At 50.4% G+C, this 14,521-nt stretch overlaps 1 protein-coding gene across 32 annotated transcripts in view; it reads right to left on the bottom strand.

Annotated features, from left to right (window-relative positions):
• Window positions 1-14,521, bottom strand: part of dlg1a (discs large MAGUK scaffold protein 1a) — a 176,171-nt gene that overhangs the window by 15,657 nt on the left and 145,993 nt on the right. For 29 of the 32 annotated variants that reach the window (XM_064330155.1, XM_064330157.1, XM_064330156.1 and 26 more), the window contains 2 exons: window positions 7,563-7,677; window positions 1,175-1,351 (listed from right to left, as the gene is read on the bottom strand). In XM_064330155.1, coding sequence (XP_064186225.1) covers window positions 1,175-1,351; window positions 7,563-7,677 — 292 coding nt within the window. Of the gene's footprint in view, window positions 1-1,174; window positions 1,352-7,562; window positions 7,678-9,301; window positions 9,631-9,667; window positions 9,750-9,823; window positions 9,964-14,521 lie in introns of those variants that run through there. The other 3 variants (XM_064330184.1, XM_064330186.1, XM_064330185.1) reach the window with 3 other exon arrangements.

Here is a 14,521-nt window from a genome sequence, read left to right as displayed (position 1 = left end):
TGATCTAACACTGCAATCTCTACTTGCCTCTTAAACACTCAAAATAATTGGCTCCATTTTATTGCCGAAATAATCATATTTTAATAATAATCCAAAAAAAGACGTAACAGTACCAGAAGACGTTAGCGGTTGAAAGGGAACGTTCTCGTTTTCACAAAGGCCGTTACGTTCGAATAGTCCGAAGGCCGGGAGACGGCTGGCAAAACAAAAGCCTTTCCAGCGGGGAGTCTGCGGCAGGGCGGGGCGAGGCGATCAGCCTTAACGACACTAACGAGGGGTGATGAGCGAGCTCTAAACCGATAAGTCACAGGGCACACGCTCAGGTGGACGACCAGCTCTTTGAGCAGAAAGAACAGCAGACGTCGGTCGGGTGCACGCACGCACACACACGCACACACGCACACACACACACACACACACACACACACGACGAGGCGGAGGAAGGGATGACAGACTCCAGACACAAAAGAACAGGAAACGCATCATCATCATCATCATCATCATCTAAAAGTAATTACGCAGTGATGCGTACGGCGCTCGACGAAGCCAGGGCGTCTGTCTTATGATCAGCACACGGTGTCCTCGGCCTGTTTAAAAAACCTGAAGCTAATGACCCAGACACACTGCCTCCGTGCCATTTCATCTGATCTAAATTTCACCAGGCGGGTCGACCCAAGACTAAATTCTCTTTTCCGTCGACGATGCTGCGGAAAAGGTACTGAATTTGATTTGCTCTGGGGGGAAAGAGCGCCCCCCTACAGGACACCCACAGCACTTCCAGCAGCATCCTATAACCCCCCAGGAACTCTCTCCCCACCCAACGCTAGCCACGCCCAAACCCGCTCATCTTCAGCAATTCTGACACGAGGAGGGTAACGTGGATGCTATCGTAGCAATAGTTATTTTATTATTCCTTATTTTTATGTTACAGGAAATGCTTGAATAATGAACAAAAACGGTGTTGGGGACAGGTTTGCTTGAACACTGTATGAGTGGTGTGTGTGCCCTGTGAGGAACTGTCGACCTATTGCCTCTCGCCCAATGCATGCTGGGATAGGCTCCAGCACCTCCCCCCCCAACCCTGACCAGGAATAAGCGGGTATAGATAATGGATGGGTGGATGGTCGGTAAACGTGGCGAGCGGGACGTTAATTTGGGGGTGCCGGGGGCGTACCTCCTCTTGCTGGGAATGACGCCGATCTCCTCCACCTCGCCGTCGGGGGTCACCTGCCGCGCCTGCCACCACTCGTCGTCCGAGGCGTTCACCACGTGCAGGATGTCCCCGAATTTGAAGTCCAGGCCCTGGCTGGGGAGGCCCGAGTCCTTGGTCTTGTCGTAGTCGAACAGCGCCCTGGAACGCCCGGCGACAGGAGAGAGAGAGAGAGAGAGAGAGAGAGAGAGAGAGAGAGAGAAAATCAGTACATTAACCATCCATTCTTCAGCTGTTAAGTAAAGTCGTTTTACACTGGTGTAAGATAATCATGTTTTGCTTAAGCGTTGATTCAACTGGAACAAGAAGAATGTGTGCACGGCTAGAACAATGCAGAACGTGCTAAGCATACAGTTTTGTGGAGAGAGTAACAGAGAGCTTGCGGCTGTGTTTCAGCTCTCACACTCATGCACACACACACACACACGCTCACACACACACACATCACATGCTCTCACGCACACACACACACGCACACACACGCACACGCACAGTCACGCGCACACACACACACACACACACACACATCACATCTCTCATGCACACACACACACACACACACGCACACACACACACACACACACACACACACTCACGCCCACACACACACACACACGCGCACTCACACACACACACACACACACGCTCACACACACACACATCACATTCTCTCATGCACACACACACTCACGCACACACACGCACACACACACAATGCTGAGGACCGAAGTAAAGCAGGCGGAGGACTGCATTAGTGTGGATGATGACTCCTCTCTGGTCTGCAGGCCGGGTCGCTCCTGTGGTGAAGCTGTCCTGACACAGCCTGGCTCTCTAACCCAGGGGCACTGATGTGTGCGTATCGCCCCGGCAACTGGAGCTGAAGCAACTAACATCCTCCGCACCGCTTCATCAACTACACACTACAATCACTCCCAAATTTGGGGAACGAGAGATGGGGGGAGAGGGAGGGAGGGAAAGAGAGAAAGGGAGAGAGAGGGAAAGAGAGAGAGAGAGACTGAGAGAGAGAGAGAGACGGAGAGAGAGAGAGAGAGAGAGACGGAGAGAGAGAGAGAGAGAGAGAGAGATGGAGAGAGAGAGAAAGCGAGAGAGAGAGAGAGGGAGAAAGAGAGATAGAGAGAGAAGAAGAGAGAGAGGGACAGAGAGAGAGATGGATCAAAGATAGAGAAATACATAATGCAGAGAATGAGATGGATAGAGAAAAACAGAAAGCGAGAAAGAGATGGAGAGAAACTGAGAAAAATACAAGAAGAAAGAGATGGAGAGATATTTTGTCGTGTTTAATGATAACTGTTGTTTTTACTGCCTATTTTGATTGCAAATTAATACCCCCAACCGCACACCCCAGGATTATTACAATTATTATTTTCCCACAATTATTATTGCCTACCCTATTTAACTGAACCGTCGTTTGTATGGTTCAGCAATGCCCAACACTTGTGACACATAAAGACTTGAGTCTTAGAGACTGCAGTACTGCTGCACTTACAGTTCTGAGTTTGGTCTTTGCAACGCACAGACTCTCCTCGGCAAACTGAGCATTTCACACCGCAAACGCCTTTCTAGGGGTTCACCAGTAACGAGATTCTGTCACTGAGGAGTTTAACGGAAAAACAAAAACAGACATCTTTTTATTTATTTTTTTACTTTTGAGAATATGCCGCTTTGGCGCGGGTGACAAATGTTGAGGCGGTGTTAATTTGCGCTGTAAAACGGCCCGTCTCTTTCCACCCAAAACAACATTTTTTTCTTTTCTTTTCTCCCTTCTTTCTCGCTCGGAAATATATTTCCAATTAAAGTTTTGTCACAAAAAAACTGGTAAATGCATGAGCAGATGTGACATCATCCAGATTGTCCCACACAGTGCTCCCTTAGCTTTCTTATCTGGACCAGAAGCACTTAATTATTGACTTAATGCTACAACAACCAGGGTTGTATGCAGACTAAACTGCTGGAGACAGCCAGAGACAATAAAAAACATTTGCACTATGTACAGGTTTGTTTTCAAAGACAACCAAAAATCCTTTTTTTTTAAATCACATCTGAATGACCAGAACTCTGCTTTCAAGGACCAATTAGTTCAGGAGAAACCTGAATTCGATTAGGAAAATTACAGTCCGGATGAAATTTTTATGTAAATATCTCTTGATTACCTTGAAAGTAACAGATAGATACCACTTGACTAATTACACTAAAATCAAAATTTTCCTTCTTTATATTTAATTTTTTAGACAAGAGTCACATTCGAAGAACATGTCTTCAAACTGACAGTAGAGTTGGAGGGAAAATACAAAAACGTCTCCAGCATCTTATCTTCCACCACGGCACAACTTAGCCGGAAAGAAGAAGGAAATCATTCCCCCCCTCCCCCATTTAGTTACAGGTTTGGAGAAACATAATCTTAAGAAGATTTTTTATAAATGCCGTCTTCCAGAAAATGCTCCAGGATCCGTCACAGCAAAGCCAGGACGGTTTCAAAGACTAGTTTTCAGCTTAAATCTTTCAGAAATCCACTGGCACTGGGATAATCCTATTACAGACGGGCCTGAATACAGACAACTGTGCGTGTGTGCTGTGTGTCTGCATACATGTGCATGTGTGAGTGTGTGTGTTTGTGTGTGTGTGTGTGCATGTTTATATTTATGTATGTGTATGCACATTTATGAATATGTGTGTGTGCACATTTATATGTATGTATCTGTGTGTGTGTGCACATTTATGAATGCGTGTGCGTGCACGTTCATACATGTGTATCTGTGTGTGTCTGTGTGTGCATATGTGTGCATGTGTATGTGCGTGTTTGTGTGTGTGTACATTTACGTGTGTATCTGGGTGTGTGTGTGTGTGTGTATCTGTGTGTGTGTGTGTGTGTATCATTCTGTACTTACATCACATAAAAAGCTAGCTAAGCTGCTCACAGTGAAATGAGCAGCTATCCCGTGAAGCATGAGGGCTCTGCAGTAAAGACAAACAGACGCTTTCGTCCCAGAGGAGGAGGTAACCATCCACACACCCCTGAGAGGCCACAACATGGCGGCAGGAGGCCTACATGCAATCACCTCAGAGAAACTCACATAAAAATAAAAAATCTAACATTTTATTTCAAAGACGGCCGTTCTCCACCCAGGCCAGAGTAAGGAGAAGATGGCGGAGGCCGCGGCGGGGCGCACTGATAGGACAGAGCCGTGTGTTTGAGGCGGCTGGGCTCCTCTGATAGGACAGAGCCGTGTGTTTGAGGCGGGTGGGCTCCTCTGATAGGACAGAGCCGCGTGTTTGAGGCGGCTGGGCTCCTCTGATAGGACAGAGCCGTGTGTTTGAGGCGGGTGGGCTCTCTGATAGGACAGAGCCGTGTGTTTGAGGCGGGTGATCGCTGTGGTTCTGATAGGCCTCTGTAGACAGAGCCGTGTGTTTGAGGCGGGTGATTCGCGGCGGGGCTCTCTGATAGGACAGAGCCGTGTGTTTGAGGCGGGTGATTCGCGGCTGGGCTCTCTGATAGGACAGAGCCGTGTGTTTGAGGCGGGTGATTCGCTGCTGAAGAGCAGACCACAGAAAGCCGCTGGCTGTAATGAAACACGGCGGCCGGCCCTTCCTGGCGCCCGCGGGCGGGACACAGAGGGAATCGCACCTTCGCGAGAGAAACGCACTCCAGTCACGTCCGGGCAGAGCGCCTTTTTTGTTTTTCCCGAAAACTTTGGCTGACAAGCCTCCTCGCTCCCTCCCTCCCTCCCTCCCTCCCTCCCTCTCGCCCACTCACTCACTCGCTCGCTCGCTCACCCCGCGAGTCAGGACATGACATCACATCCCCTCTCCAGCCAGCACTTCGCCCCAGGGCGTTAGAATCACCCATATGCCATCGGGAGTCTGCTGATTCGCTGGCTCTCCTTTTAAAAATAAAACAGACGGTGAGTTTTATTTTTTTTCTAATTTTATTTCGCTAATTTGAGCCGCCCCTGTGAGGGATAGAACCTCCCCTTGCACTGGCCCGCCCGCGCGCGGACCGCGTTTCGTTTCGAGGGGGCCCGCCTGCGTGACGCACTCGTTAACGAACATCGTGTTCTCAGGGCCCTCCGCGTGAACCCCCTTCCTCGTTTCCAACGGGAACCGCACGACCGGAAAGGTCAAGAGGCCCATTATTTCTGCGCACACGCACGCCAGGGGCTCGCGCGTTCATCCCCTTCCGCCGCGAGGTCGCTCTCTCCCGGCTCGCCGCTCGACGCCGTTGCCGTTGCCCGCGGTCGCCGTGTGACTCACGCCGAAGCTAACCCGCGGCGTGCGGCGGCGTGCGTCTCTCTCTCTCTCTCGATCTCGGAGGTCGGAGTGAAAAGCAGAGATCTGTTAGCGTTAGCGACGGAAGGCTGGCGGAGCTGCGCTGAGCCTCACGCTAACACTTACCAAGCGCTAACAGAGCCCCCCCCTGCTTCAGACTCAGAACGCTCAGGTCATAGGTGTAGATTTTGTTTGGGAACAGAGCCCCCCTGCTTCTGACTCAGAACGCTCAGGTCATAGGTGTAGATTTTGTTTGGGAACAGAGCCCCCCTGCTTCTGACTCAGAACGCTCAGGTCATAGGTGTAGATTTTGTTTGGGAACAGAGCCCCCCTGCTTCTGACTCAGAACGCTCCGGTCATAGGTGTAGATTTTGTTTGGGAACAGACCCCCTCTTCTGACTCAGAACGCTCCGGTCATAGGTGTAGATTTGTTTGGGAACAGGGCCCCCCGCTTCAGACTCAGACGCTCAGTCTAGGTGTAATTCGTTGGGAACAGAGCCCCCCTGCTTCTGACTCAGAACGCTCCGGTCATAGGTGTAGATTTTGTTTGGGAACAGAGCCCCCCCTGCTTCAGACTCAGAACGCTCAGGTCATAGGTGTAGATTTCGTTTGGGATGCAGGGGATATGCCCCCCCCCCCCTCAATATTTAGAACATGTGTATTTGTCCCCCCCCAATAAAAACATGAAAGAAGCATTTCCACCATTAATTGACGCAGAAAAGGCACAAATTGGTGCATAAAAATTCACCAGAATGCAGGAAATGAAGTGTCAAAATTTCCTGGGGGAGGACCCTCAGACCCTCCACTTAATGTGTCCCCCCCAATGTTCAAACGCAACCGACGCTACTGACAGCTTAGCGTCGCTAGTGAATTAGCGCGCGGGACCAAAGCTGTAACTTAGCTCCCCGGAAAGCTGAAGCAGGACTCTTAGATTTTGACTCAGTTAGATTCTGTTCATTCTAATGATTAGATTATCAGCCCGAGTCGGAACGGACCGCCCCCAAACCGCAGAGCGATAGGCAGGGGCCAGTGTCACTCAGTAGAACTGACCAATCACAGGTAACAACACGGTTTTGCTCCGAAATACCAAAACAGTCACTCATAACTTTGTCTTGACCTTTCCCTTTTCTTATCTCCCCTCCATCCATTATCAAAAGGGCAGAAAATATTCATCACAAACGTCAGCACTGCGCACAGGATCGTAAATAAAACGGCAGATAAAACAAGCAGCTAAATGACATCTCTTTAAAGAAGAAAGAAAGGAAGAACAAAAATGGCGGTTGATGTGAGATGCGGCGAGCTCAATTTGATCTGTCAACAAAGGTCATAAAAAGAGAAAGAAAAGAAAAGAGGAGGGGAGGATGGGTGAATGAGTCAGAGGACAGATGAGTATAACTCCCCCCTCCCCCACCAACGGCAACCCAGGCCTTGTGACTGTTGATTCCTCACACTGAGCGCCCCCCCCCTCTTATTTGAGCAACTTCATTTTGCTAAATAAGATTTCCAATGAGGTGAGCCAGCCTTGGCAATGGGGGTAAGACAATTTCATTTGTCAAGCAAAAAGAAACACAAGCTAGTATTTTCTACTTGAGAGAGAAATAATCTTAAGTTTAAGATTTTTAGTCTTTTAAGTCTCATTAGAAGACATTTTTAAGACCCTTTTTTGTAGTGATGCCGCAGGGCCAGGATCCACACTTACAGGCCTGAGGGTCAGGTGACACATTCCCAAACACAAACGGACCCGCTGACGGAACGGGATGGGACAGTCCTCCTAAATCACTAAAGCACTGCAGCTGGGGTGTGTGGGGATGGGGGGGGAGGGTTTGAGGGGGCGGGGTCTCATAAACGCGTGGAGATGTAGACCGTACCGCCATACCCGCTGTATCACAGCTAAGAAGCTAATGAACATGCATACGCGTCTCACAGGAAACAAAAATAAAGGTAGGACGAGTGAAATAATGGCCCGTTGTCCCGGGACCGTGCGGCATGCCGCTCTTCAGCGACCGGACCGGACCGCGTTACGGTCAGACGGATCGCACAAGGTGCGGCCGGCCCGCCCGTCTCTCACCTGACGTATAGCGACCTCTTCTGGCTGGTCCGGAGGGAGCCGGACCCTGAGCTGATGCTGCTGTTCATCATCTGCTCGCGCAGGTCATGGATCTTCGCCTCGAACCGGCTGTATTCTGCAAGAGAAAAAGGCGGGAAAAAGAGTCAACGGACGACGTGCGTGTGTGTGGGGGGGGGCGCAGGAGAGGAGGACAGGGTTAGGGAGCCGGGGCACGTGACCGAGAGGCTGCGGGTTCGATTCCCAGCTGTGGGAATGATTTAGCCCTGCTGTACAGCCTGCTAGAGAGAGAGAGAGAGAGGGAGGGAGAGAGGGGGGAGAGAGAAAGAGATGCACAGAGAAAGACAGGGATAGAGAAGGATGGAGAGAGAGATGCACAGAGAAAGAGAGGGATAGAGAAGGATGGAGAGAGAGATGCACAGAGAAAGAGAGGGATAGAGAAAGATGTAAATATAAGGAGAGAAAGAGAGAGAGAGACAGAAGGATGGAGAGAGAAATGGGAAGAGAAAGAGGGGGAGAGAGGATGCACAGAGAAAGAGAGAGGGGGAATAGAGAAGGATGGACAGAAAGAGGAAGAGAGGATAGAGAAAGATGGAGAGAAAGAGCGAGGCAGAGGGAAAGGGTAGAGGAGAGAGAGAGAACACAGGTGCATGACAGCGATGGACAAACTCACAACACAGAGAGCATCAGGGTTCACCAGGTTAACGCTCTTTCGCAGAGCAATCGATGTCCACAGAGCCGTGATCAAAAATGAAACGCTCTTTATGAATTATTAACGGGCTACTTTGCTGCAATGCTTTCCCCGTCTTCCTCCCGGATTATTTTGGTCTTCTAAGGTCCTGGGGAAAGAGACCTGAACCAGCGACATGTCCCTAAATCTCCCTGCACCCGTCCCGTACACAGCTGCTTTTAAACACACCCTGGGACCCGCAAGACGCCCCCCCTCACCCCTCACCCGTCCCGGCTGCAAACTGCCACCATAGCAGGAGCTGTGTCAGGGGCACGGTACGACTGCACCTGGGACAGTCTGATCAGGCTTTCCAACCCGATAGACCTTCTACACGCACGCACCAATCAAAGGACATGATTTCTCAGCCAGTTATTCCAAAATTGACATTTCCTCATACAAAAAATAATGCAGGACTCTCTCCATGCTATTTTTCTCCCACAACTGAGACAGAAACTTCAACAACCAGCGAAGTGGCCACTAAACATTCGATCACGCATCAGAGCAACACCAACAAGCATTACTACTGCTGCTGCAGAGAGAGGCACTTCACATCACAAACAACTCATCTCTCTCGTTAGATTTCAAACACGGAGGTGCATGAGCTGTGGGCTAGCACAGGATAGAACACTGAATTACATTCTGTACAAAATTAGCAAAAAAAATGACAAAATAAAATGACGTTGGAACAAAACACATGAACGACATGAAAACCGCAGATACACAAAAGTTGAAAAAGTTCTGAAAAAAGACTAAACGAAACAAACAGTACAACACAGCCTAGTCATACAGCACAGGCTACTGTATACCTACAAAGGATTTTATAAAGACAATCAGAACAGAACTCTGAACGTGGAAGCAGAGCAGGGATCTCAGCATCTCAGAGCAGGGATAATCACACACAGAAAGCACTACGGTTTATTTCACAGTTACACACAATTTTCATATAATCCTGAGAATCACACTTTCTGCACAGCTATCCAGCTTGAAGGGACTCGACCGATTGCTCCTCTACCTCTCTCTCCATCTTCATCCTCTCCTTACTGACCGAACCCTCTTCTACCTCCCTGTCCATCTTCATCCTCTCCTTCCTGACTGATCCTTCTTCTTCTCTCTCCACCGTTATCCTTTCCTCCCTGACCGATTCCTCTTCTTCATACTCTCTCCTTCCTGACCGATCCCTGCTCTTCATCCTCTCCTTCCTGACCGATTCCTCCTCTACCTCTCTCTCAGTCTTCATACTCTCTCCTTCCTGACCCATCCCTGCTCTTCATACTCTCTCCTTCCTGACCGATTCCTCCTCTACCTCTCTCTCCATCTTCATACTCTCTCCTTCCTGACCGATTCCTCCTCTTCATCATCTCTCCTTTCCTGCACTCACCCGTCGTTCGCGACCCAGAGCCAGCCGCTGTGGAAGCCTCTCCTCTCTCTCCCGCGTATGGCAGCGGCTGCTCTCTGACCTGCCTGCACGCCTCCCTCCCTCCCTCCCTCCCTCCCTCCCTCCCTCCCTCCCTCCGTAACGACCCGGCGTCTGTACCTGCGGTGGCGTTCGCGGGCTGCGTGGCTCCACGCGGCTGAGCAGCGAGGCGACGGTGTGTTCACACACTTCAGCAGCCACTGCTGCTGCTGCTTCTCCTCCAGCTCTGCTCCGCTCCGCTCAGCTCAGATCCCGCGCTCCCAGCGCAGCGCAGCAGATGCTAACGGACTGGACTGCACGCACCCCCCTCCCCTCTCTACACTCCACCCCCCCCCCCTCTCTAGACTCCACCCCCCTCCCCTCTCTGCACCCCGCCCCCCTCCCCTCCCCTCTCTAGACTCCACCCCCCAACCTCCCTCTACACTCCACCCCCCCTCCCCTCCCCTCCCCTCTCTAGACTCCACCCCCAACCTCTCTCTACACTCCACCCCCCCCCTCCCCTCCCCTCTCTACACTCCTCCCCTCCCCTCCCCTCTCTAGACTCCACCCTCCCTCTTCGTCCTCCCTCCACCAGCCCCCCATCCCCTTCCAAGCCAACAAGCTTCAGGGTTTACACAAATTGAACACACACATTCCACAGACACACACACCTACACACACTCACACATATACACATACACACATACACACACACATTCCCCACACACACACACACACATCCTTGATTAAATATGTGAGAGTGGACCTACCACACACGCATTTACATACACACCCGGAGGCTGGCATTAAATGATTGCCCGGGTCCTACACTGCTGTTTTATACACACACTTTTAAACGAAGACTTCCTCCCTACTCCAACACACTCACAAACTCATTTCGCTTGACTAACCATTCAAAAGAGTTTCTCTTTTTTTTCCTCAGAAATCTGTAAAAATATCTGTAACAAATACAGTGAGCAACACAAAGCCAGTGTTAAGACTGAAAATGTTCTGCTGTTCAAGCATTCCGTGCACAAAAACACCTCAGTGATGCACCTTCATCTCCTTTGAAGTGTTTAATGTATTTTTTAATAAAGAGTCTTGGATTTTAAGGTAAGAACAGGGCACGCAGGGGCTGCTAGTTTTAAACCAGTAGCCGGAGAGTGGACACGCCTGCTGGAGCTTTGCCTGGAACAGTAATCCTGGCCGTGGACATGGGCACACACGTGCACTGGCACAAGGCATGCTGGGGCATTACAGGAAAAAGACGCCCCGAGGCAGGAGGACACTGCCCCTACAGGACGACAGAGGCACTGCGCGTCAGAAAATGCTCTGAGGCAAACTGGACCGATTTCACTGAAACAAAAAGCAAATGCAGAAATACACCCCTGGGGAGTGCAAACACATTAATGAGAGCAAGTGCAAGAGCAAGAGCAAGAGCAAGCCCGCCCCCCCCCCCCCCAAACGGCACAGTGCTCTCCATCTCAGTGCCGAATGCGTCACATGTAGTGTCTCATCTTTTTTTCTGGGTCAACCAACCCCCCCTCACCCCCCCCCCCCCCATGTTAAGATGTTTCCACACGAGTTAAAGGCATCTGTGAAATAATGCAATTACAGATGCCCGCGTGCGGACCAGCTGAGAGGATTTCCATTGGCCGAGCCCCTGGTCGCACGCCCGGCTGGGAGGATTTCTATTGGCCGAGCCCCTGGTCGCACGCCCGGCTGGGAGGACTGTTACTGGCCGAGCCCCTGGTCGCACGCCGGGCCGCTGGGAGCCGTATGTGACCCGGAGACGGTGCTGATCCCCGCTCGACCGCCCGACGGCCGAGGACTGCAGATCAGCCGGAGCGCCCCTGGTCAGCACGAACCGCGCGAAGGACTCCTCAGAAAACCTCCGAAAACACACCCTGAAACTCCCACTTCTCCAACCGTCACTTCTGAATGATGGCGAAGACGATGAAGGGAAATTAGAAAAAAAAAATTGGAAAAAATCATAACCCTAACTGCACACAGCTAAGATACATATGTCTCTTACACACGCACCCACACGCACGCACACACGTACACACACACACACCACAAGCGTGCACGCACACACACACACACACACACACGGTGTCAAAAGCAGGCTAAATGCGCTGTGTTCATCCAGGAGAGCGGGACTGGTGCGTAAGGTTGGCAGGAGACTGCTGGAGTAATCCTCTTTAGATTAACGCTCGCTCACGGACGCACATAAACTCAGAGACAGCAGATTGTGCTCTGGGGGGGGGGGGGGGCGAGGGGGGGTAATGTAAATGTACCGCTGCATGATGTCGGGGATCCAGCGAGCATCAGCCACTCCCCTGTCAATCAAACGACAAGAATAAACCCGTCCCTGCTTAAATTCAGGGATCATTTCGGGCTATATCAGGACCACGGCTTATTATAGTACAACTTCACATTTCCAAATTCCCCAGCAAGCATAGCTGCTTATGGCTAAGCTGTCATTGTCCATTTACAAAAATACACAGGACCTTCTCCAGGAATTAAACATGGTGTCAATGTGTGCACACGCTGTAAATATCGTGCACATCCATTTTATTATCATACTCTAGCCCAGCGTTTCCCAACCCTTCTCCTTCCGCGACACACTTTCCAAATTTACAGAATCTCACGGCACACCACTCTCAAAAGCATAAAAAAATAAACATGTGACGTGACGTGCCAACAGTAGGACTAAATGCTCTTTTGGGATTTTAATTAAGCGATATGCATTTTAATGACATTTATTTTGGCTTTTGTGAATGGGATTTGTTCATTCAAGTGTTTTTGAACATTTAACATTTTTTTAAAGGATTTTTCACACGGCACAGTGGTTGGGAAACGCTGCTCTAGTGCATTGGAAACACAGCGATTTTCTCGGTAGTTGTGATGTCACAAGCAGTGATTTGCTCTGTAGCTGTGATGTCATAAGCACAGTGATTTGCTCGGTAGTCGTGATGTAATAGGTAGTAGTTGCATCGTCATTCCCTTCGAGTTCATTAGCACTTTCGAGACTTCTGGATCAAAAATTATACAGCCAATGGGAGAAATTAATGGTGTTTTCATGACAGTTGGACATTTGTTTGTATATGAGAAAAGGATGCTTGTTACCCATTTTTTTATAAGCTAAAAAATTTGTTTTAATATAAAACAAATTGCTAACAGCTAAGAGGTTAGCGACCTGTCGCACAACTACAACATAAAAATGTCCAAGTTTTAAACGCCGGTTTAAATTATTAAACTTTATTGTTATATTGAAATTTATGTATTGAAACTTCCATTCTTTTTCTCCATAGAGAAATCATCCAGAAATGCATGTATGGGTAAAGGTTTTGCTCCGTGTTACGTCAGACTTCTGAGGCCCATGCAGAGGCGAGCAGATCGCTTCAGAGAGAGCACCGGGGTGTGCTTTAATGAGATAAATCAGGAAACGCTGGTATTTACACCCCAAGTGATTAACCAAATGCCTCACTTTTGGCTTTCTTTTGCTGAACATTCTCACTTGCATCGAGCTGTGTGTGTGTGAGAGAGAGAGAGTGTGTGTGTGCTGTGTGTGAGAGAGAGTGTGTGTGTGTGTGTGAGAGAGAGTGTGTGTGTGTGTGTGTGTGAGAGAGAGTGTGTGTGTGTGTTGTTGACGCTCTGTCCCATGCTTCTGGCTCAGACATATTTTTAGGGTGCAAAAAAAAAAAAAAAGGAAAAACAAATTTGCAGGAATCACATCCCAGCAGCTGCGAGATGTGGAGGGGACAGGAGAGAAGAGAAGAGGAGAGAGGTGCGAAGGGAAAGGAGGAGAGGAGAGAAGAGAGGAGGGGAGGGGAGGAAAGAGAAGAGGGCGGAAAGGAAGAGGGGAAAGGAGAAGTGAGTGTGTTGTACAATGCCGTTAGAGAGACAGAGACAGACAGACGGACTGGAGGGGACGGTGACCCTTTCGGCCAGAGTGCTGAACACCAGCACTAGCGCTGCGACGCTACTCCCCGTGAAGTCACACGGGCGCAGCGGGTGACCGTGAGCACGGATGGTGGGGCCTGGCGTGCTTCTGGCGGCAGACCTGGCGGTAAATGTGGCCGCCGCCGCCGCCCGCGCGCGGTGATGAAATCGAGAGCAACGGCAGAGCAACCATTACGATTCGCCTCGTCAGCATCTGCAAACCCATCGAGAACGATCGCCCCGTTTGATCTGAGCGCGTGCGATGGGGCCGACGCCCAGTTTGATCTGAGCGCGTGCGATGGGGCCGACGCCCCCTGTTTGATCTGAGCGCGTGCGATGTGGGCGACGCCCCCCCGTCTGATCTGAGCGCGTGCGATGTGGGCGACGCCCCCCCGTCTGATCTGAGCGCGTGCGATGTGGCCGACGCCCTGTTTGATCTGAGCGCGTGCGATGGGGCCGACTTCCTGTTTGATCTGAGCGCGTGCGATGGGGCCGACTTCCTGTTTGATCTGAGCGTGTGCGATGTGGCTTACTTCCTGTTTGATCTGAGCGCGTGCAATGGGGCCGACGCCCTGTTTGATCTGAGCACGTGCGACAGCTTACTTCAGATGGAAAAAGCCTTAAACTGAAGGATTAGCTGAGCACTCCGGGAGAGTTCTCACCACAAGAAACAAGATAAGAGGAAACGCCGCAGGAAAGGTACAGCGGAGAAATTCTGGCTGTTAAAAGTTCTCTTCCTGATTCGCCAGCTCTTAAGAGCATCTGCTGCAGCAGTAAAGAGCGGAGAAGCACCCACAATGCACAGCAGCGCACAGGGAAGTCATCTCCTGAGGGAGTGTGCCCAGGCACAATCTGCCCGAGTCCCGAGTCACACCAGGACACGCTCTACCA

The sequence above is a fragment of the Anguilla rostrata genome, chromosome 4, assembly GCF_018555375.3.
Source record: "Anguilla rostrata isolate EN2019 chromosome 4, ASM1855537v3, whole genome shotgun sequence".
Classification (NCBI taxonomy): Eukaryota; Metazoa; Chordata; class Actinopteri; order Anguilliformes; family Anguillidae; genus Anguilla; species Anguilla rostrata.
This window is presented reverse-complemented; position numbering and strand designations above follow the sequence as displayed.